General features: G+C 35.7%; 2 protein-coding genes across 2 annotated transcripts; one reads left to right on the top strand and one right to left on the bottom strand.

Moving 5' to 3' along the window:
- Positions 1-512: 512 nt before the first annotated feature.
- Positions 513-5934, bottom strand: slc35c1 (solute carrier family 35 member C1). The gene is made up of 3 exons (XM_084107459.1): positions 5818-5934; positions 4932-5440; positions 513-1227 (listed from the first exon to the last, which is right to left on the bottom strand). The coding sequence occupies exons 1-3, from the start codon at positions 5859-5861 to the stop codon at positions 656-658; spliced, it is 1125 nt and encodes a 374-aa protein (XP_083963585.1). The 5' UTR covers positions 5862-5934; the 3' UTR covers positions 513-655.
- Positions 5935-6760: 826 nt separating this feature from the next.
- Positions 6761-23833, top strand: tollip (toll interacting protein). Its single transcript, XM_084109527.1, has 6 exons — positions 6761-6946; positions 11707-11856; positions 13179-13361; positions 15479-15631; positions 15968-16058; positions 23238-23833. Exons 1-6 carry the CDS (start codon positions 6914-6916, stop codon positions 23456-23458), a joined length of 831 nt encoding a protein of 276 aa, XP_083965653.1. The 5' UTR covers positions 6761-6913; the 3' UTR covers positions 23459-23833.
- The last annotated feature ends 1114 nt before the right edge of the window (positions 23834-24947 follow it).

Genomic DNA, 24947 nt, shown 5'->3' with positions numbered 1-24947 from the left:
AGATAATCTTTGAGAGGTGAGAATGTGCTGGTTTGTGTTTATTGTGGTTTTGTTATAATTCTGGTGTGATGTCTCCAGATCTTCAAGCAGAAGGAACTGGATGAAATATTCTGAATGATCAATCCACAATCTGACTTGATGCAGGCTGAAATTAAACCACACCATTTTTTTTCCTCTGGCCCCCCTGACTAAGCCTGGTTTCTCATTCTCCTTTATTCTCCTGAATAAAGACTGTTTACATTGTCTTTTTGTCATGTGCATGTAGCCTAACTGATAGGCTATTTGCCTATAGTATTTGACACTTCAAGAATGCTGGGGCTGCATAATCCACATATTTATACATAAAAAATACTATAGTCTATAGCCTTAATTTAGCAGTATGTCTTATTGATTGATGCAATTAATACTAATATATAAAATAAAATAAAATGTCAGATTTGTGAGTACTTAATCTGTGAGGCACAGCAACTATGTTGCTGGAAATATGGTGTTGTTAAAAAAGTTAGATAGAGTATTATTAAAAAGGTTTTAATAATAATAATTTACACTTCAAAGAAAATTGTATACATCAAATATTCAAATGCCCATAAAATATACATATATATTGATGTGCTAAACAGAAAGTCTCTACAACAAAATAATTCCAAAAATATTTTCACACCCCTGGGTCATCTTTAGTTTTCTCTGTGTTTGTGATTTGTGTTTCCACAGGCACTTGCACATTCTTCATCTCACGTCCTTTGACCCAGGTGTAGGCACAGGATCCACCCAGCACCATCATATTGCTTGTCCACCAGAGCACACTCTTATCAGACGCCCAGTAGATGACTGCCAACACAGTCTGTGCACAGGATTTAGCTGTGCCGGACACATTGTGCGTCAATGGACTGGTGAATTTGATCTGAAGTCCCGTTACGTATCCAATTGCAAAGCCGAAGACTCCACCTAAAATCATCATGCCCCAAAAATGTAAATCTGTTAGTCGGCTAAACTCAAACAAGCTTTTAAGTTCCCCGAAAATGACCATAAGGGGAATAAAAAGTACACTAGCATTGAGGTTGTTGTAGAAGGAGAGCTTCCAGATATTTCCATCCACCACTGGCAACACTTTCTTTGTGTAGATGGCATTGAGAGATACGCAAAGGCTGGCAACTACACCAAAAATGACGCCTGTCCAAGAAAGGGAACCTGCCACAGATTCCTGGTCCACACCCAGCCAGAATCCACCTGAAGGCAAAGAACAAAGCACAAACTGTCAGCATTCCTCTTTTGCAGCAGACACCATTGTGTTGATGAACAGGATCCTCACAGTCGCTGGGAAAGTATATTAAAAAAAAATCAAAGGCATTTTCCTGGTTTTACTTTTTAGTTTTAGACCAGTGAAGAATAACATTTTGTTTATTCTAAGGGTATATATATATATATATATATATATATATATGACAACGATGTATTAAGAAAGGAACGTTTTTTCCTTTGCTTTTTTCACGTACAGACAACAACATTGTCCAAACAATCCCCATTCACAAGGATCCGTGAAAAGAACATTAAAATGTTATGCATACCAGGCCAGTAGGCTAGTTGGTGATGTCACTTAAAGGATTAGTTCACCCAAAAATGAAAATTCTGTCAGTAATTACTCACCCTCATGTTGTTCCAACCCCGTAAGACCTTCGTTCTTCTTCGGAACACAAATTAAGATATTTTTGATTAAATCTGAGAGCTGCATCACTACTCCATAGGCTTCTAAGACATTATAACTTGCTGGCCCAGAAAATGCATTAAAGACATCGTTAATATAGTCCAAGTGACTACAGTGGCTAAATCTTAAGTTTATAAAGCGACGAGAATACTTTTTGTGCGCAAAACCCCCCCAAAATAACGACTTTATTCCACTATTCATTTCCTTCTCTCTGGTTTTTTTCACGTAGTATAACTGCGTAGCGCTTCTGTGTTATACGTCACATGTAGGCTCACTATTGGGCGACGCTGGTCATGTGTGTGATGCGTGACGTACAACACAGATGCGCTACGCAGTTACACTACGTGAAAAAACTCGAGGCCCAGAGAGAAGGAAATGAATAGTGGAATAAAGTCGTTATTTTGGGGGGGTTTTTGCGCACAAAAAGTATTCTCGACGCTTTATAAACTTAAGATTGAGCCACTGTAGTCACTTGGACTATATTAACGATGTCTTTAATACATTTTCTGGGCCAGCAAGTTATAATGTCTTAGAAGTCAAGTCAAGTCAAGTTTATTTATATAGTGCTTTTCACAATACAGATTGTATCAAAAGCAGCTTCACAGTATTAAATTAAAATAATACATCAATGCTTGTTTCTAGTGGAAAACGTCCACGTTTGGTAATGCTGATCAATAGTATTGTTGATTGATTAATTAAATTAAATATCCCCAAATATCCCCAACTGAGCAAGCCAAAGGCAACAGTGGCAAGGAACCGAAAAACTCCATCAGGTGACCTAATGGAGAAAAAAAAACCTTGGGAGAACCCAGGCTCAGTCGGGGACCAGTTCTCCTCTGGCGTTTATGAACTAGAGGTCGGATTTAACTATAAGATTAAAAGTATTATATGAATGCCTGGCTGAAGAGATGCGTCTTTAATCTAGTTTTAAACTGGGAGAGCGAGTCTGAGCAACGAACAGTATCAGGAAGACTATTCCAGAGTTTTGGAGCTAAATGTGAAAATGCTCTCCCTCCTTTGGTGGATCTGGATATCCTAGGTATGACCAAAAGCCTCGAATTTAGTGATCTTAAAGAGCGCAATGGATTATAGGGCGATAGAAGATCCGTTAAATATACTGGAGCTAAGCCATTTAGGGCTTTATAAGTCAGTAGCAATACCTTGTAATTAATCCTGAACTTTATAGGTAACCAATGTAGTGATGATAAAATTGGTGTTATATGATCATATTTTCTTGATCTAGTAAGAACTCTAGCAGCAGCATTTTGGACCAACTGTAGCTTGTTTAATGAGGACGCAGGACAACCGGCCAACAAAGCATTACAGTAATCTAGTCTCGAGGTCATGAATGCATGAACTAATTTTTCTGCATAAGAAACTGATAGCATGTTACGTAGCTTAGCAATGTTTCTAAGGTGAAAAAAGGCTGTTCTTGTAACATATATGATTTTCAAAAGACAGGTTGCAGTCAAGTATAACACCCAGGTCTTTTACTGTAGAGGATAAAGTAACAGGACATCCTACTATGTTAAAGTTGTAGTGTGAGAGGTTCTGTGGGCGGTTTTTTGAACCGATGATTAGTACCTCTGTCTTGTCTGGATTTAATAAAAGAAAATTGCGCGTCATCCAATCTTTTGTATCTTTAACACACTCTGTCAATTTGGATAATTTAGCGTTTTCATCTGGCCGTGATGAAATATAGATTTGAGTGTCATCAGCATAACAATGGAAACTAATTCCATGTTTCCTTATAATATTTCCAAGTGGCAGCATATATTGAGAATAACAGAGGGCCTAACACTTAGAAGCCTATGGAGTAGTGAGCCAGCTCTCAGATTTAATCAAAAATATCTTAATTTGTGTTCCGAAGATGAACGAAGGTCTTACGGGGTTGGAACAACACGAGGGTGAGTAATTACTGACAGAATTTTCATTTTTGGGTGAACTAACCCTTTAAGAAACACTATGCAACTTTAGGGCCCTATCATACGTGTGTTGCCATTATGTCATCTGCAGTCAAGTGCTGGAGCACTTTAAAAGTCAGGTGGATTCTGATTGGCTCTCCATGTTTTTATTTGACGTTATCCTTATAGACTTGGTGCAGACTTATTTTCTTAGAATCAAAATAAATATTATTTTTATTAGAAGTAGGCTATGCATCTTTACTTGCCTCGCGATTTGATTAATTATAGATGTTTTAAAACTCACATTGTTACATGTTTTAATACTTATTTGTATTTACTTTGAAGAAATGTGTAGGGTAGAGTGGGGTAAAACGCCCCCCACCTGTTTTTCCCAAAATAACCACTAAAAGTAGTCAATATACATTTTTACTGTTGCTATGCACTACGTTGATAACGGGGATATACAAATCTCTATGGAGAAGCTGACACCAGCGACATATTTGAAGAGAAGAGGATTACATGGTAAATGCTATAATTTTCAGATATTAGTAAACAAGTATTTAAGAGAATATTGTTCTGCATGATATCACAGTGATGTATGATAGATGAATAGTGAAGTCTGTAGTTTGAGATCATATGTTATTTATAAGGAATATAATTATATTTAAAAAAATTAACATTTTTTTAAAAAGTCATAGCTTGTGGGGTAAAACACCCCCTACACTGAGGGGTAAAACGCCCCCCTGGGAGCATAGTTTCTCTCTATCATAATTACTATAATAAAATATTTCTGTCTATCAAATCCTTTGTTTTACACTTAATGCAGTATAAGTAGGTGGTAAAATCAAAATATTTGAACAAAACATAAAAAAAATTACCTCAAGTGAACATTAACTAGCTAGCTTGCTAGCAAAGTTAGCTCACTGATGGAAGGTAGCTAAATTTGGCTATTTTGGACATTGCTAAAATAAATATTAATATATATACATGTTTATACATTACTTGCCTTTTACTTTTAGAGATTAAAAACTATTGTCTGTTAATTTTGCTTTTGATCTATGAAGTAAACTGGTTTGTAAGAAAGGGGGCATTTTACCCCACCTTGGGGGGCGTTTTACCCCACCTCTGGGGCAAAACGCCCCCTTTGTACAAAAATATTTTCAGTCAAAATGCTAATTAATTATGAAGGCTGAGCAATTTTAATATTTGGTGAATAACTCCTGCCATAGTCACTCAAAACCGGGATGGCAATTCTAGTCACATTTATGTTTTGTTTCACTGTAATGTCACATGTCGTAGGAGAGATGGGGAGGGTTGATACTCACCTAGAATGACTCCACAACACAGCACCGCGTACAAGGACGTTGATTGTTTTAGAACAGTGTAGGACAAAATAACATTAAATACGGTGGAAAGCGAGCGGCCAACCGTGTAGAAAGCAACTCCCACATGTTTTAGGCACAGGTTGTTGAATGTGATCATGCTGATGAACACGATCGTCAACGGCAACATCTCTCTGGACACTCTCAAATCAAATTTTAAAGTCGGGAAATCCACGTATCCCGGACAAAAGTTTGCGAGAACGTTCATGAGCAAACATAGTCCAACGCTAACAACACACTGGAAAAACGTGATGAAGATAGGCGCATCTAGGTCCTTGTTGTCTAACAGGTAGCTGTTCAGGAATACCATGGAAATCGAAACGAACCAGTAGAGAGTCACGACCAACCCGATTTTTGTCGCTCTCAGAATAAAGGTCTCTTCTTCTTTGTCCCCCGGACGAGTGTAGTCTGTGAAGGCCATTCTTAATATTCTGGATCGTTTGAGTTGGGACCTGTTCATGTTTCAGGAATAAAGGAAGAGGAACAATGTAAATGAACATTAGTTATTTCATAATAACAGCAACATTTCGCGTCGGCACCCTGTATATCTCTGAGCTGGACAACATGAGAAAAGCGACAGGCGATAGCCAGAGTGGTCGACAACTTCCCTGTTCCGCATTTCTTAAAGTGATACCCTCACCTAACAATAAAAAATAAAACCGCACAACATAGACTCTCACAATAAAACAAATACTAGGGGAGCGTTTTCAGATGCTTAGCCATATATTTATTCTCTTACCTAAACAACAACAATAACATAACTTCGAATTTTATGTTTGTAACGTTTAAAAATGTAAAAATATGTTCGAATTTGATACTAGAGTCTTACCTTACTGGACGTCTGACTTGCTCCAAACCATTTGCATTGCACATTAGTACATCAGGAAGTGTTTTTAATTTTGAACTCCTCCTTTCCCTTAAGACAATATACCGTAGTAGGCCAACGTTTTGGATTGTTATCACTACAATAGAATACATACAAACAATTTAAAAAGTGCTATATAAGTCTAACATAGAAAGCAAATTGCTGGATCTTCACCAACAAAAAACAAATTAGAAAATCTCCCAAGAAATAGTGTATAGATTTTGTTATAATGATGAAAAATTTATTATTTCCTTTTTTTGTACTTGATAATATCCTCAGAATTCGTTTTTTGTTCTTTTACTAACCAAATTAATGATAACGGTATCGTTTTAATAATTTTATTTTAGAGCATTTTAGAGCTTCATAATTCAAAATATTTGTTTTGTCTATGATATAGGCTATCTGCTTATAGGTTATGAACAATAGTAGCCTAAACACATTTAGAAGCTACTTCCATAATCAAAACAAAAGTGTGTACTGTGTAGCTTCCCTAAATACATTATTTAGCATTAATGTAATTTTCAGATTAAGTATATAGTGCAGTTATGTGCAACACCACTATAGTGTTGTAAAAATATCATAATCCATTATTTTGTTAATTGGTATATTTATTTGCCTGGAACATCTTATAGGGAATAGGGACATCAAAACAGATTAATCACTGGCTCTGGGAAGGTAGATTCAATGACAGTTATTACAGGGATTTCTGTGTACAGGTTCAAATGTGGTAACTTAGGCCTATGTTTGATGAATGTTTGAATTAATGAGTGTTTGTTTGTGCACGCGCGTGTGATTTGCATAATTTTATTTAAGTAAATTTTGTCATGGTGATGGAGTTTTTATTGAGGAGTCTCCGATGTAATCATTCTAATTTTAAATAGACGCCAAAAGACTTTTATTCTGAAATGTACAACTGGGCGGCGCCTGAGAGGGTGGTTGGTCATTTCCGGTCGCGAGCTTCGCTAGTGCATCTCGTTAGATATCAGTGCATTCTGACGTAATTATTTTAATATTTTGCTTATTTGAAAAATAAGACAACCGTTGTCTACCTTACCTCGAAATGGCAACAACAATTAGCACGCAACGGGGGCAGGTAAGAGTTCATTTGATTTAAATACAGTCTAATAGCAACATGTTAGCTTGCTCACGCTGCATAATAAACATTTTCCCCAATGAAAACAAACATTGAAAGTTGCGCAGTACAGAATTACCAATGTAACAATAGGCATGTGTAGATGTTACACGAAGAAGACAGCTCAAGTGGCGTCTGAACATCACAATGTTTGACGCACAAAGTATCGAAAAGTACAGTAGGTCGTTTGTGTTAAGAAAGATGTGATGACTATAACGTTACGTCATCAAATATAATTTCATGCCAGACCAACAGACTATTTATTATTTAATTTATTTGAACGTTTTTCTTGAACGTTATTTGATTAAAAACATACAGTTTGCGCATTACCATGATGGATGATAGTTGTTAGACGTAATTTTGTGCACGGTATTGTTGGCTACATCGGGCTCGTGATTTAGCAAGCAGTTTGTAATGTAAAGGGAAGTTGACGCATTACGTAAGAACGGACACTTCTAGTCAACCTCAGTTGTTTAGGTTTGGTGATATCAATATAGTAAAAAATAAAATAAAAATACAATCATAGTAAACCGATATAATAGAAGTGTATTTGGGTGAATGACGGATAAGGATTTAATATGTGAAAAAAAGAAAAAAAACTGGCTTAATAAAAGAAAGCCCAGACTTTCTATACTTATTAGAGTGTTGTGTGTGCAATGCAATGACGTGCACATTTCAAGAATGTAATTAACCATTTTTTGGTGAATCAGATCTTTTTCCCCATGAAAATGTCATTCCTGGGTAAAGTAATGCATTTTAAAAATAATTACATTTCTACCATTGTTGGCATACAAATGTACTGATATCCATAATTGGAGCTCAACAAACAATTAGTGCTCGGAAAACTACATTTAATCACAATTAATATAATCAATTTGGGATTTCACATAGATATGGGCTCATTTTTGGCTGCTGATAACTCAAAAATCAGAACAAAAAAAATAATAAAATAAATTAAATAAGACTTGTTTTATCATTAACTCAACAAAAACAGAATTGTGTAATCTAACACACAAATATGGGTTAAATTAATTTCCTGTGTCATTGTTAGCCAGAATGACGTAGTCTTAGAAGGAAGGACATTCTGCAATATTTTTCAGTATTACCATAAAAACCATCCTCAGTATAATTTTTATTTCCATAATACTCAAACTTGAAACCAAGTAAGAGACACTGACAAGTTTTGAATGATTTAAAAATCTGTAAAATTTACAGTAAAATTATAATGCTTCATAAACAATGGCCAAGGGTATAGTACAACACATTATACAGCTAAAACATTTAGGCTTATTGCAAATGAGTGTGAACCTATTTCGATTAATATTTCAAGTTTGCTTGTTACTGACACATAGTCATCACTATAATACCTTGCTCTCTTTCTTCTAAGATACTCAGCCCTAGCTTCTGCATCTGCGTTTATCCTGGCTCTGAACCGTCTCTGCCTCTCTTTATTAGACAGAGGCATCTGGAAGGACGGAATTGACCTTAAAACATCTGTCAAATTTGAACCACTGAATTTGTGGAAGTGAATTTGCAAAGCGAAATAAAATGGACCGAAAATTGCCTGTTGAATATTATAGGTTGTATTTTTAAACAGTTTGAATATTTTGGAAGTGAAATATGAAAGGTGAAAATGGATTATTGATTTTTTAATAATGAAAATATGTTTGAAATGTTTTGAATTGAAATATTCACAGCTTAAATATTCAACCATGCTGAATTTCAGCCCATAAAAATGCAAGCCCTAAAAATACAATGCATTAAAATGCAAGCATGGTTAATGCAATAAGTAGTGCAATTCAACAGGCTTTTTTTGTTTCAAAAATATTTGCCATTATTTTACTTCCATAAACAGACCACTGCTGTTGTTAATTTATCCAGGGCCAATTTTGAAACCACAGTCAATGCCTTTGTAACATTTCGGCTTGATTACTCAGTCCCTCCAGGATTACTCTGGACTTTTTTCTGATTTTTCTCAAAATTTGCGCCAATATTTGCGGCATTTCTTGTGTATTTTTTCAGGGAGAATCTAACATTTTTATTACTTTTCTGACCTAGAGAACCATTGGGCTCTGTAATTTCTAATATAATGTCAATTATAAAATTTCTAATTTTGTAATTTCTTAAAAATATAATGTCAACATTTTATTTCAAATGTAACACCAAATTAAAATAAATAAATAATTTACTTTTATTTATTTTTTGCATTGTTTTCCACAGGATTTGGTGAAACTATGGGGGAATGGTCCCCCCCCCTGTAGGCTAGATTTAAAGGTTTCAATCAATTTAGTATATATTATGTTTCAAATATGATACAACAAGCTTTTGAGTAATGCTTATTTCTCAGTCATCATTGTAGGACTATTGTATTACATTGTGTTTTGCCCCAACAATGAAAATTAATGATAGAGCTTTCATCTTAAAATTAAGCATTTAAATATAATCTTACCAAGACATATTAGGCCTACATAGATGCATTTTATGTAAGAAGTCTAAACGGTTATAAAAATAATTTCCCCAGGGGGAGGGGGCGTCGCCCAGGTGTTTAAACCTCCCCTAAGTATTATAGTATTATAATTTAGAATATGAAAGGAAGGCTCCAATTTAGAGCGGCAAAGCGATTATGCGCATCCCGTGCGCAGAATGATGCACTTGAAGTGCAATAAACTCCAGCAAGATAAAGTCATTTTATGCAAACCATAGACCTTTATCTACAAATGAAGCATAATAATGGGAGCATTGATCTTGGAGAGAGTGTCATCGTGTTACTGTCATAATCGAACGCGACGCGCTGTTTGCATGCTGAATGGAGAATGACTGAGGAGAGATGAGTTTCCATCAACTTAACAACTTAAATATTAATTTTTACCTCACATTATGCTATCGAATGACTTTAGAAGTCTTGGAATATAGTGCATGAAAACTTTATGGTGCTTTACAATGTTTTTTATGCCTTTAGTGGGGCTTAACAATAACATAATAGTGTGCACAATATCAGACCTCACTGAGAAGCTACAGACGTGGCGGGATGATTTTTGGTGTGGCGACCCGCCACCACAGAATGAATATAGCGGAAACACTGTGGTTATTTAAAATATAATGGATGAACACACGCCTCAACTCATGTATTTAATAACGCACTGTCAATCGTTGTAAAACTCAACTGTTTTATGGACACTGTATGTTTGACACTGTAGCTATAGTTAAAAAATGATTGTTTAATGATTGATGTATTTAATCAGGGAAAACAATATCGGTAGATGAATCGATTGAAAAAATAATCGTTAGTTTCAGCCCTACTTTGAACTTGCGAACTAATGCTTCCAATGGTGTCTCTAGGAACATTAAGTGCCTTCACTATCTTTTTGTGTCCTGTTCCTTGTTTGTGAAGGGCGATGATATCTTCTCTTAACTTTTTGGACCATTCTTTTGACTTACACGTGTCCTAACCAGACGCGATGCGATAAGATTACAGCGACAAATAATTTGCCTTTCCACACTAGACATGACGCGACTGCGAGATGCGTCAAAATCAGTCAAAACCCACAGCCAATCAGAACAGCGTGTGAGTCTTGCGGCAAGTGCACAGCACCAGAGAGTGATCTTGACGGCACTCGCAAGAAAATGGATAAGTAGGCTACATAATCAAATTGTTGTTCCAGCCGTGACGGCGCAGAAAAATAGAAACCGTTTCTAAAATAGAATTGTTGTGTGTCGCGGCTGGTTAGGACAAAAACTCTGATTAACATGGAAAAGATACCTTTTATCACGCGTCGTTAGGGTAGTTAGTACATGGTGTTAGCCATATTTCTAACATGCAGTCAAACATGACAATCAACAAACCTAGCCAGTTCAGATATTTCATGTGTTTTAGCTCAAGCAAACCTGGTGCAACTAATGAACTTCTTGATTTGTTGTATCAGGTGTGTTTGAGACAACACCTGTTCTGCAGATTTGTGCTATTGTGAGGGATTCTATTCTGGCGGTTGAATAATTTTGATACTGCGGAAGTCCTTAAAAGTGACATTTTCAGTAAACCACTTGAAACATTTGTTGTGTTGAGCTATTGCAATTACTTTTGTTGGATTTGTTCATTACACACAACTGAAAGTCTCAAATTTTGCCAGTAAACCTGATTTGGAATGGGGGTTGAATAATTTCGATTACAACTGTAATAAGACATCACCCACTGACAATGATGAACAGTACACTACAAACTAAAACTGGATGGAGTTTCCTTTGGACCCATTCTATGTTAAAAGAAGCAGCAAGGTATATTTTAATTTAAATCCCAAGCTAGGCAAGTATAAGGATCCCAAAATTCAAGACAAGTTTAGACCAATCACATTATTAACCAACAATTGCAACAACTTTTGATTCAATTAAACACCTGTTTATTTTCCATTGTTTCCATGATTTGAGTTTGGGGATACATTTGGAAACAGTTTCTTTTTATGCAAAATTCAAACAGTTCAATCTCTTTACCAGGAGGCACATCAACCCGATTTTCCATCAAACGTGGGGGTTAAACAGGGTTGCCCTATTTCTTCACTTCTCTTCATAATGTCTACTGAAATGCTTTGTCTTTATTAACCATTCAAATAGCTCCATTAGAAGTACTTGGACAAACAGTAGTCACTGATTTGAGATGATCACATTAACGAATGACTAGTAATTACTGTTAAAACTGTATATTGTTTATGTTCTTATTCTCTGTTTAGGTCTACATTGGTGAGTTGCCTCAGGATTTTCTGAGGATCACCCCGACTCATCTACAACAGCAGGTACAGTTAGACGCCCAGGCAGCCCGACAGCTGCAGTACGGAGGATCTTTGGGAACAGCTGGTCGCCTCAGCATCACTGTAGTACAGGTAAAAAAAATAAGTACCTTTACTGTAGTACCTTTATGTGTTATGTTAATATTAGACAGCAATAAAGTATTTTACAAGAGAAATTTAATTTTGGGAAACGTAGATGTAGAAATGTAGATACTTTGCTACATTGCAAAGCATATTACCTTATGTTTTTACGATACTACATATCAGAAAACGTCATTTTTCATTATTTTAAAGTTAATTTAATAGTACTTCTCATTTTCCCAGTTGACTAGCTATTTAATTCAGTTCAGTTCAGTTCACATTTATTTGTATAGCTTTTCACAATACATATCGTTTCAGCTTTACAGTAAATGCATGTCTATATTACAATTTAAAGTCATCTGATCAGATGTGACTGTCCAAGTAATGTATTTCAGAAATCTCCATATACAAATCACGCAGTTAGCTAACAATATATTAATTTATGGCAGAAATTATTTGCTCATTGAAGTAATTATTAGAAGTTGTGAACATAATGATTACAATAATACAAATTATTATAGCATTGGTTATTTTTACTTATTACACAAATTATTATAGCATTGGTGCATGTTGATTCAGAGTTTGCGTCATCTGAAGTCCTCAAAGGAGTTTGAGTCATCTCTTCACAGTTGTTTTTGTTTCTGAGGTAAATATATTTCCAAGAGGTCCCAGAGTGGCCTAAGCCGATCCCAAGCTAGCCTCTCTGAGTTGTGAAGTGTTTCTGATCTGTCGACTGATTATTTATTGAGCTGTTATTGACTGGAAAATGAATCAGCATCTAAGATAAGGTGCCGTCACATTAGCGAATTCTTTCGTCCTTCTTTCGATTCCTATTGAAATTACAGAATTTTGCCTGCCAAAGTTCATTGGACAACAGTAAATGTGACTGCACCTTTAGGATTAGGTTATGCAACTTTGCCTTTTTGGGCAGTGTCAATAATTTATGTATATTTCTAGTATAATTAAAACATTTTATATAGAAAATATGTCTGTTTTACCACGTGTATTTTTATGTTTTATGCTGCAGGTCTTTCTCGTAAAAGTGACTAACCTGTTTAAAGGTATAATAATAATAGTATAGTAATAATAACAAGTTATTTATATCGCTCACATTTTCGGTGGTTAAAACACTGATTAGGTGCTTACATGAGCAATGCATTTCAGCCCGTTGCTTTGCTTAATACTGAATTTTTACATTAATGACTCATTGCGACTTTTTTTGTGTTTGTGCATCTGTGACGTTAGGTGTCCAAAAATAATACAGAATATTTGAAAGGAAATTCAAAAGCCTATAAGTTATGATATTATCTTATATCAGATTCTTATTTCAACAGGCAAAGCTTGCAAAGAACTATGGTATGACACGCATGGACCCTTACTGCAGGATTCGACTTGGGTATGCTGTCTATGAGACTCCTACTGCCCACAATGGAGCAAAGAACCCTCGCTGGAACAAGGTCATCCAGTGCACTGTCCCACCTGGGGTGGATTCCTTCTATCTGGAAATCTTTGATGAGGTCAGACTGAAATAACTTTGTATTACATATAAAACCTTTTCATTTTTGTCGAGCAACGAGCATACCATCATTTTGTCTTACCTCATTCTATCTACTTCATTCTTGTCTCTTTCTCATCTGAGCTATAAATAATGAAAAGCTCTCATCTATTTTTGTACATGGATTACTTCCTTGAAATAAAGCAATATTAATAGTGTTATAATTTTTTTAAAATATATATATTTCATTTTGTTAACGAAAACTATGACAAAATGTTTGTTTTTTACACGGCACCGCCATCATTAAACAATAACTGTGACTAAAGCACCATTCAGTATTGTTGACAAGAATTGATTAATATGTAGTTTTAATAAAAATTTTAAAAAAAATCTGTCTTTATTTCTAACAAAAAAGAAGACAAAATAATTTAGACTTTTACAATATTACAATACAAATATCCTGTTGGAGCAGCAATTTACTTTCCTTTGTTTCATATCAGCACAGTGGCCTTTCAAGTAGTTCAAAATAGTGTTAATTTTTCATTGATTTTTTAAAAATAATTTTTTCATTCAATGTCTTAACCATTTTTTTTTTCTTAGTCAAGTTTTAGGCGACTAAGATCAATTAGGATGTATAAGTAGCTTTTATAAAAGTAATGTTTAGAATAAAAACATTATTTTACACATAACTGCTGTGACAAAACAATGACACTGACATATTTTAAGATAAGTCAGTGCAAGTTGCTTTTAGTCTGGGTTAGGCTTATGCCTGTGGAATGACTTTTGTGTTTTTTGATTTATTCAGTCAAACATAATGTGTTTTAGAGTAAAAATAATTCTGTTGTAACTGAAAAATAAAAGATTGTTGCGTTTGATTGAATAAAAAAAGACACAAAAGTAATTCCATTTAAGCCTTATCTGTGAAACTGGGCATAAAGGTGTGGGTGATTTAGTCTAGTTGTAGTCATTGAAAACTGCACTTTGATGAATTACAACAATGTTTTTTCAGATTTTTTTTTTTTCTTCAGAATAATGCTCTCAACTATGGACTTGTATCAGATAAATAGGCAGCTGTTTATGCTACTGGAACCCGAACCTTTTCCACAGCAATAAGTGAAAAGGGTTTACAGGGTCCCCACAGGTCCTTAAAAAAGTCTTATATTCAGTTATATCAAGTCTTATATAGTATAAGAAAAGTTTTCATTATAATTTCAAGTATCTTAAGTAAATCATTAAATTTATATTCCTTTAAAAAAATATGTGATGAATATATTATAATGTAATTTTTTTTAAATTAATATAAACATAATCATTTGTAATTTTGACTCATCCCTTTTCTTAAAAAATGTGTTAAAGGCTAAAATGTGAGGTTTATTATTTTATAAAACACTGTTTTTTGTAAAAAAATCTGTATTTGAATAGTAAAGTTGTTAAAATTGGGGGATTTATGGTCATATTATGTTTTAGTGCCGTCCTTCGGATGAGATGTTAAACCGAGGTCCTGACTCTCTGTGGTCATTACAAATTCCAGGATGTCCTTCGGAAAAGAGTAGGGGTGTAACCCCGGCATCCTGGCCAAATTTGCCCATTGGCCTCTGTCCATCATGGCCTCCTAATCATCCCCATATACTGATTGGCTTCATCACTCTGTCTATTCTCTACCAATAAGCTGGTGTGTGGTGGGCGTTCTGGTGCAATATGGCTGCCGTCGCATCATCCAGGTGGATGCTGCTCATTGGTGGTGGTTGAGGAGATTCCCCCTTCCATGTAAAGCGCTTTTGAGTACCCAGAAAAGCGCTATATAAATGTAACAAATTATTATTATTATTATTATTATAGTGTAAAATAGACATTGAAAAACCCCACTCATATGGTATTACTTTTATTTGTGCAAATCTTAAAAAAGGTCTTAAAAAGTCTTTTTTTCAAAATCCTGCAGATACCCTGCTTTAGAAAGCCATTTGTCTGCTGTCTATTACATCACTCACAAATATCACAAATGTCAACAGACAAACAAACACAATTTTTTTTTTTTTTTTTTTAAATCATGAAATTTTAAATTCTGAAAACCTAAATGTATTGGTAACTATTCTGGCAGTAACCTCTCCTAACTGATGGTTGTTGTGTGTTGGTGGACAGAGGGCGTTTTCCATGGATGATCGCATCGCATGGACACACGTGACTATCCCAGAGGGCCTGCGCGAGGGCACCGTAGTGGATGAGTGGTACAGTTTGAGCGGAAGACAGGGTGATGACAAAGAGGGCATGATTAATCTTGTCATGTCTTTTGCAGTAAGTCCTAAGAAATACTTCTGTGCATGAACTGAAAATTATGGCATGTCTTGACCAGGTGTTATTGCAAACAAAAGATAAAAGCTGTTGCTTAATGTTGATGTTAAGTTGTAAACCAATTTGATTGCGATTGGTATATGTTCTCTTGGCTGCAATTGTGTCATTTTGCATTTTTGCTCAAATTACTTGTAACCTATACAAATTTCCTGGTCAGGACATGCTCTAAAATTCACACATGCACTATAAATCGGGAAAAATTGTAAGAACAGTAGCTCTCTCAAGGAAAGAGCTTGTCAACTTTTGCTGAATCTTTTTTTTTTCTTTTCTTTGACCAAGTCAATACCAGCGGGAATGATGATGCAGCCGCAACCTGTGGTTCTGATGCCTACAGTTTATCAGCAAGGCGTTGGATATGTGCCCATAGCAGGTTTGTTTAACAATCTATCATCATAACTAGGGATGCACCAAGCGATCAGGCAATATTCCTTTTAAAACTGTAATCGAACATTGGCTGATTGTGCTTAAATTCAGGGTCTATATGATAGAGCTTCATGATTAATTGTTAAAAGATCACAATCTCGATTTCAACACCCATGTGATATTTTTCCTGAATGACAATGATTCGGCTATGTCTATTAGACCTTTGACAAGAGCGATCACACTGGAACATTCAAATGTGTTCGCGTTGCCGCTGAGCCAGAGAGAGCGGTTGTAATGTTTAGGTATGAAACAACTTCACAAAAGTTTATAGTTCGGTTATAAACACTGATGTCTACGGTAGTAACTAAAATAGAGCAAATCACCTTTTGAAAGTAACCTTGGCGCATCAAATAATAATTGTATCGATTACATTGTTACACCACTAGGTGGCGACAAGTGACTGTTAAAAATGTATTTGTCATTGAATTAAGGGTGGAACGGTACATATATTCGTATTGAACCGAAACGGTACGGGCGTCACGGTTCGGTGCATGAATATACACAGAGAATACACGGTATAAAAATTAATAAAACCTGTGTGCAAATTAATTAATGTAATGCGGAACTACTGTTAGATACGCGGGTTCTTTAGGGACACTTAATCTGTAGCTCCGCCTTAGTTCTGAAGCTCTGTAGCTATAATGAACAGGCTACGATGTCAAGATTGCAATGCTGGAATATGGTGTGTGTGTGTGTGTGTGTGTGTGTGTGAGAGAGAGAGAGAGAGAGGCACGGGCGCGATCGAACAGTGGAAACATAAAAAACATACTCCGTCATTTTGTTCATACAGGACATTATTCAAACTGCAAAATGTTTACTTATATTTGTGTACACTCGCAATAAAACACAACATTGTGCTTTTGTCAAACTGTAACCTACAACTTTCATCCAACCAAAATCTCTCTCTCTCTCTCTCTCTCTCTCTCTCTCACACACACACACACACACATACACACACACACACACACACACACACACACACACACACACACACACACACACACACAGTTTAAAAGCAAAAAATATTTATCCAACCCCATTTAAAAACAGTCAACATGGGTGCCAACATTCATCATATTGCATTGGTTTTCATTTCTTGTCCTCAAACAGAGCACTAATCTGTTTATTTTTAAGTGACACATTCTACATTGATTGAAAAAGAAAATCAAATGTGTCTTTAATGGTAGTATTATTTTATACAGAAATAAATGATTTTTAATTCAGATGAGAATAAGTGTTTATTAAAATTAAGGAAAACAAATATATTGATCTGAAATATAGCAAATTAATTTTAAATTCATTCAAGTACAATTACCAAACATATCTTAAGGTCTTTTTGTAATTAATAATTAATAAACTAATTATATAAAACTATTGTCAATGCACTACAAATAAACTGGTTCTATGCCTTTACTTTATTAATAAAACTTATTTAAAAAATACAAGGCTTAAGACATTTATTTTCCTTTGGTGGTACAGCCTGAGACATGCACAATAAAAAAAAAAAAATTTGCCTTCTGCATTTTTGTTTTGCTTTTCCCTCCATTGTACCGAACTTGTACCGAACCGTGATGTCTGAACCGAGGTATGAACCAAACCTTGACTTCTGTGTATCGTTCCACCCCTACATTGAATCATTCATTAAAGAGATGCGTTCAAAAATGATTCATCCAGTAATGAAACCAGTATGAAAGAATGAGTCATTCCTTCTAACCGATGTTTGTAAAAAAAAAAAAAAAAAAAAAAAACGAATTAATTCAAATTATTAAACATATTTAATTGTAGCAAGTGTTATTTTGGTTAGATGTCTATTCAGAATTGTGGGAGAATCGTGATCTCTATTTCCAGTGGCGCAATTCCCAGGGGGACAGGGAGACATGTCCCACCCCCACACTTTTTGAAAGTTCCCCCCTTTACTTAATTCTTTACTTTTGCCTTTTGCTTTTGTCGACACAAAGTTAAATGAAAGTTTACAGTGGTCACATTTCTGCTTCCAGAACTTGCTTAGAAACTGAAAGAAGATCAAAGAGTTTTGCATTTAAGCATGAAAAGGCAGCTTGATTTGCTGGATTTTTTCAGATATCCAAAAATAAGGAAGTGTAATGATGATAATATATTTCTGATGTTGTTTTAGTCAAAATGTTGATTTTGCAGCGTTTGTAAAAAGGTATTTGTCCTGACACACACAGAGAGAAAGATGTGCGCCAGTATCCTGCGCACAGACTGCGCACCAGAAAACGGTTCTTTCACGCTTGAACCGATTATGCCAAAATGTCTGTTTTGTCGAGAATCCTCATAGCATAAGAGCATTCTTAAATTAGTGAAATAAAGTCTTTAAACGCAAAGAGTTGTGAGAGAATGAGGCGCGTTAGATCCTTGTTTCTGTCAGCAGCGGCTGCTCTTAAAGGGACAGCAGCCAATTAGGGCTGGTCCGAATACCATTTTTTGAGCTTCGAAGCTTCCGTAGTAATGAACATCGAATATTTGAAGCTTTGGAGAGAGGGGGCTGAACATATTCTTCTCTCTAATAAAGGCAGGAATCTATGTGTCTGTATGTCCGTTTGCATAATTATTATTTCGAGAACCGTTCATCCAATCGACTTCACACGGGAGTGCAGTGTCGCATTTGGTGCAATATATGGACACGCGAGACGACACACTCAGAATTTAAACTTTTAGTAAACTACAGAACAGCGCGAGCAGGAAGCGGCGCGCCTCACGCGGGCAGGGCTTATATTCTCCGAAAACGGACACTGCACTAGTGATATAAAACCATAGATTGTAAAAAATATAAAACGCACACACACAGGTCTGTTAAATTAAGCAATACTTTTAAGGTAGTCTAATAGTTTTCTGACTAACAAATTGCTGACACAGTAAAGGGTAGATTTAAAAAAAAAAAAAAAAACATTTAAATAAAGAAAAAACGAAATTTAAATAAAGAAAAAATGAAATTTAAATAAAGAAAAAACGAAATTTAAATAATGAAAAACGAAATTTAAATAAAGAAAAAACAAAATTTAAATAAAGAAAAACGAAATTTAAATAAAGAAAAACGAAATTAAGTTAAATTAAAAACGAGATTAATTTAGATTGATAATAACGGGTAAAAAGGCTAATACATTTTGTTTCTATTATTCTATTTTCCACAATGTCAAAGCAACGCAGCTTAACCCAAAACACAAGCACTTCGGTCCATACAAACTCCGCTGTTCTACTCTAGTCAGAGAACACTCCCGTCGGTTCTATTTCTAGCATGCACGCGTTTTCCGCGTGGTTCCAGCCCTACAGCCAATATAGCTTACTGTCAGTAAAGTTAATCACAGAACAAAGGGAACAGAGAAAATTACTCACTGCTATTGACTAAAGAACTCTTCTAGCTTTAATAAGCATTAGTCTATATTTAATCTATAATTTATGCCATACAGACTGTTTGACAACTGAACAACTGAATTTTAACCCAAATGCCAGATGAACGTTTTTTTTTTTTTTTTTTTCTGGATAAATAATGTTGTAGAATGATGACATTCAACCACCAGATGCCGCTGTTCGGACGCATCATACGATTCGGAGGCTTATCACATATTTAAAGATTGAAAGTAGAACTTAGATCGGGCCCAAAAAATCAAGCCCGACCCTACCCGAGCCCGTGCACGTTGTGTCCATGCCCGGCCCGGCCCAAATCTGGCTTGACCCACTCCATGTCTCTCGATATATTGCGTATCCTATCTTACTCATGCTGTTCACTTTTCATATTCAACATAGATGGAAAAAAAATAACATTGTAATATTTGAACAAATATGAAGCTAAATGAGCTTATTTAATGGCTACAACACATATAGTAGGTCTACAGACTCTCTATTTGTACAAATTGCTGCACATTCATTTACTTCTGAATTTTGCACACATAAGTTGAAAGGCATTTGTTTGTGCATAATAAAACATAGTATATTAGTATAGTATTATATAACATAGTATTATATAACATAGTATTATATAACATAGTAAAGCAAGTTCATGGATAATTGTATGTGCATTTATTTATTATTTTCTTAATGAATAATGCAACAAGGACGAAGCATGTAAACTGTGTTGTTTGTTTATTCAGAATGGATGGATCGCAAATGGATCCGAATGAAGAAACGTAAAAAAAAAAAAAAACGTGAACAATGATGAACACAGAAAATAAACAAGAATGAACTTTAGATGGCCTAGGAGGAGTAGGCCTAGGCTACTACTCTAATATAATTCAGTAAGGTTTTAGAATATAGAATATTTTTTAAACAAAATAAATATTTTTAAAGCCTATTATCCTGGGCCCGGTGTGATGCATGCGAGCGGAGGAGATGCTGCGCATGACACGTGATGTGTTGCATTTTGTAACACAAGTGCTTGATCAAGGGCCCGGCCCTTAGCAAAGAAATGCCCAGGGAGAGAGTGAAACAGGAACTTAGCAGAGCTAGAGAGAACACCCAGGGAGAGTAGTAAAAGGAGGGCAGCCAGGGAGAGTGACAGAGAAAGAAACCCCTGCAAAGAGGTAGAGATAGAAACCTGCAGAGGAATGGAAAGCAGTGGAGAATGAAATACAGACACAAACAAAAAGATATACTCAGCAGCACAGACAGAAACCAGCAGTGAGAGAGACTGCAGCACAGGCAAAGACCAGCAGTGAGAGACAGCAACACGGACAATGAGAAGGTTCATTTTAAACCATATCAGCCCCCTTGAAAGTTTGCTGTTGAACAGAGGCTCACAAACAAAACTCTGCAGTTTCAAGATAAGTGGTATTGTGACTTTCCTTGGCTTTGGTTTTTTGCTTTTATTATGTAAATTAATTCAAATCTCAAACATCATCAATGGCTATAACACAGACCAGGCCTTCATCACAGCAAGCCAGGGTTCAAAAACTGGAAAAAGGCCATCGATAAACAACTGATGAGCATATGGCTAAGTTCGCTTTCAATGTTATGATGCGCTTGAATCTGCCTTTGTCTGGTCCACGTGGGTAAGCGTGTCTGGAAGAATCAAAGGAGCACTAGCCAAGAAACTAGAGCAGCAGCCACTAGCCTTGTATGTGCACTGTGGCCCTCATTGTGTGAGTCTGGTTTCCCAGGCTGCTTGCAAGTCATCAACTCTGACGTGACACATTGGATTGGGTCCACAGTCTTGACTGTCTGTACAGTCCTTCTGGAAAGTACAGAAATGCATTTAAAGAAATAGCAGCCACACTGGGAAATGTCCACAGCTTACAAACCCTGTGTCCCACTAGGTGGGTTAAGAGGACTCTTGCAATTATGTATATTGACTCCCAATCTACCACAGGAGCAACTGCCAGGGGATTGTTGGATAGATTTGAGAGAGGCACCACAGTCCTAGGGCTCTCGATGGCTTCAGAGGTTATTCAGGAGTTGGAATGCATCAACTGCACCTTGAGAATCTGAATAAAAAAACTGCAAGACCATCTATAAACATTAGACATGGCATGACCTAATGTTCAGCCCTATACATTGCCCAACTTACGCAGACCTCCAAAACACCTTTCAGGTAACACTGCACCTTACATGCCAGCAACAGCTGAGGAGTATTACAAGGTGGATTTCTACAGGATGTTAGACACCGCTGGCTAGCAGTTAAGTGAGATGTTTAGATAGAGTGACTTACATACTCTCGCTCAACTGAAGAGCATGCTTTTATCCAGAGAGGTGGATTCTTCAGTCATTGCTCCATACGCTGAGCTGAATCCTGCAACACTTCAAACACAGACCAACATTTTTAAACACAACTGCAAATACGAAACTCTAAAGGAAGCTGCAGCAGTACTTGGAGATCAGATGCCTGAAATATGTGGTCCGTTAAAGCAGGTGGAATAGTACTGTTAACTGTTGTGTCTGCTGGAGCTCTATATGCAGAATAATGTTTCAGTGCCCCGAGAAGGCTGAAAACCTGGCTCAGAAGTACCATGTCACAGTGTTGACTCAACAGTGTGGCAGTTTGTCACATACATAAAGACAAACTTGACCTACTTGGCAAAGAGAAGATCTGCCAACAGTTTGTGTGTATCTTTTTGAACATAGAAACATGATATTTGGCTTTTCTTTAGGTCAGGAAGAGGGAGGCATCAAAAAATATGGCTTTCACTTTAGTCTATAACATCCTCCTTATTCTTTATTTCAGGTTCATCCACTTAGTGCTGTCTTCTGACTCATTTTTCATAGTTTCATACACAGAAACTTGCTTGTACTTGATCTAATGCTTTGAGTAACTGTTACATAATATAGTGTTGTACACACATACTCATAAAGTTTGCTCGTAAATCAAAATGCAAAAGTCTCCAAATTATCAGGCAAAAGTTATCAAAACTTTGCTGAGGAACCTGTTGTACACAATCTTCTACATGCCTTCTGTCGCCTACTTGAGTTTATACTTGTTTATCAGGTAAAAGGCCATTTTTTATAGTTCACCACGTTCACCTTGTCTTTTTGCTGTGAAAACCTTACTGATTTTAGTGTAGTACATGTAAGAATAACTTAAATTGTTAGTAAAATTTCAAAATAAATCTTAGAATGTTAGAATGTGAGGATCAAATATGATCCATCAGGCTTTTGGGGAATATTTGTTTGTTCATCTCACAATCATCATTGTATTGCATTACATAACTCTGTAGTTTCAAAACATATTTTGATCATAACACTAAGCATTTTAATATCATCTTACTAAGACATATTATTGGCAGATATTGAGTGACAACTGATATTTATTTGCATTTTGAATAAAAAGTCTGCTGTACTGCTGTGATTTTTCCTCCTCGAGTTTGAGATCCATATTCTCACTACCCATCTACCTATCTGAACCATAAAAGCCTGATGTTTCAAATATGATGCAAAACATAAAGCATGTGTCATTTTTTTTCTATTATTTCATATGTCAGGGTTATAGTGATAAAGCAAGCCTATTCTGTTTTAAATAGTAAGACTCCCTTTATATATATATATATATATATATATATATATATATATATATATATATATATATATAAAAATCCCCAAAATTGTTTCCTGTATAAATACTTCTTTCAATTATAAAAAATAAAACAAAAAAATATCTTTTGTCCAAATTTGCACCTAGGTGTCCCTGGTCTGTACAACCAAGGTGTGGTACCAATGGGAATGCCAGCTGTGCCTCCTGTTGCACCACAGAGCACCCCTTGCAGTGAAGAAGACCTTAAAGCCCTTCAGGATATGTTTCCCAACCTGGACAAGGAAGTGATTCGCACTGTTTTGGAGGCCCAACAGGGCAACAAGGATGCTGCCATAAACTCCTTGCTACAGATGGCAGAGGAGCTTTAACTGGAGAACTGCCACTCAGAGCTTAAATATTCAACTGTACCAACAATGTAAATCTTTATACCAAAAATACCTTGTAAAAATGCACACTGAAGTCTATCAACCCTTAATAGTAGCAAGTAAATCTAACAACTTGTAATTGTTTTTGCTAAATCAGCATTCAGAATGAATGTTTCTGGAATGTTAAAGAGAATGTAGGATAATTTTGCAAAAGAGTATCTTGTCGTATGTCCACTGAGGGCAGTATACCATATCTGTATTGTAGTGATCCCATGTCTTAAAGATGTTTGATATTATGCTTTTATCTGTATGAATTTAGTTACATAAGTGTACATGCATATAATTTATTTTGAAGATTATTAAAGAGATATCAGAGTATGACATTTTGATGGGTCTTTTGTATGTGCACAAACCACTTTATGACAATTACCAGAACAGGTCACTGAGAGCATCTGTTACGCGTAAAATGGCAAATATCGTCACGGTATATAAGAAGTACGTTGCCTCTCATTGCACTGCACACAAAACATTTGCAAGACCTTTGAGGATAAACATTGCATACTATAAATTGTGTATACTATAATATAGTATTACACAATTTATAGTATGCAATGTTTATCCTTTTGTGTCCACAAAAACACTATCATAATTTGAAAGGTCTTGCAAATGTTTTATATTATATATTAAAAATATTGGATCTGCGACAAATTGCTGTTCTTTTATTGTAAGTTGCTTTGAATAAAAGCATCTGCAAAATGTAAATTAAAAGGCTATACTTGCCATACCACTCTAACTTAACATGGATTTTACTTCTAATTCAAATATATAAGACCATGAGCAATGGTCATTGGTTGCCCACAATGATAATAATTTTGCATCCAAAATCAATACAATGCGAATCCATAATCTTTCCACAATGCCATTTGCAGATTTATTTCTATATGCAGAATTTTGAGACCATTGTAATTTTCCAGAAAAATTAAAATGTGGAAGAAAACTTTAAATTGCATTAGTTTATTAAGAGCTACTAGACAAGAAACAAAAGAGCTGTCATTCTCATGACACCATAGAGTTAATCACAAACATTTAAAATGTACAGATTCATGCTATGAGATACATTTGAAATGGCTCTACTGTATGTTGTTAAAAAAGCAGGTTCACAATCTCCTCCGACGTCTCTTTAAGGAAGTAGATTGACCAGGGCAATCGCTGGCCTTGCAGCCACAAGAATCGATGTGAATGTATGAGTGGTTGATGTTTGACCCATCTGGGCAAGTCAGAGTCACTTCCTTTTTGGTGGTTGTCATTTCTTGACAGCACGAGCATGAATGCACAAGAGAGTTCGCTTCTACAGAATATCTGTTTTAACATACAATGAAGAGACAGTTCTGTTGTTAATTACCAGCACAGACAGTATAATTTTGTCTCCATAGTATGGAAGCTTGTTACTGCCATGGACAAATACATTTTTAAAATATAATTGCGACTTTTT

The sequence above is a fragment of the Abramis brama genome (genome assembly GCF_963993115.1).
Source record: "Abramis brama genome assembly, chromosome: 3".
Taxonomy (NCBI): Eukaryota; Metazoa; Chordata; class Actinopteri; order Cypriniformes; family Leuciscidae; genus Abramis; species Abramis brama.
The sequence above is the reverse complement of the archived record's forward strand: the minus strand, read 5'-3'. Positions and strand labels throughout refer to the sequence as shown.

Coding starts and splice junctions, on each gene's coding strand:
- tollip (XM_084109527.1), top strand. CDS start 6,914: ATGGCAACAACAATTAGCACGCAACGGGGGCAG. Junction 6,947..11,706: donor TTAGCACGCAACGGGGGCAG/GTAAGAGTTCAT, acceptor TTCTCTGTTTAG/GTCTACATTGGTGAGTTGCC. Junction 11,857..13,178: donor TCAGCATCACTGTAGTACAG/GTAAAAAAAATA, acceptor TTATTTCAACAG/GCAAAGCTTGCAAAGAACTA.
- slc35c1 (XM_084107459.1), bottom strand. CDS start 5,861: ATGTGCAATGCAAATGGTTTGGAGCAAGTCAGACGTCCAGTAAG. Junction 5,441..5,817: donor CAAGTCAGACGTCCAGTAAG/GTAAGACTCTAG, acceptor AAACATGAACAG/GTCCCAACTCAAACGATCCA. Junction 1,228..4,931: donor GTGTTGTGGAGTCATTCTAG/GTGAGTATCAAC, acceptor CTTTGCCTTCAG/GTGGATTCTGGCTGGGTGTG.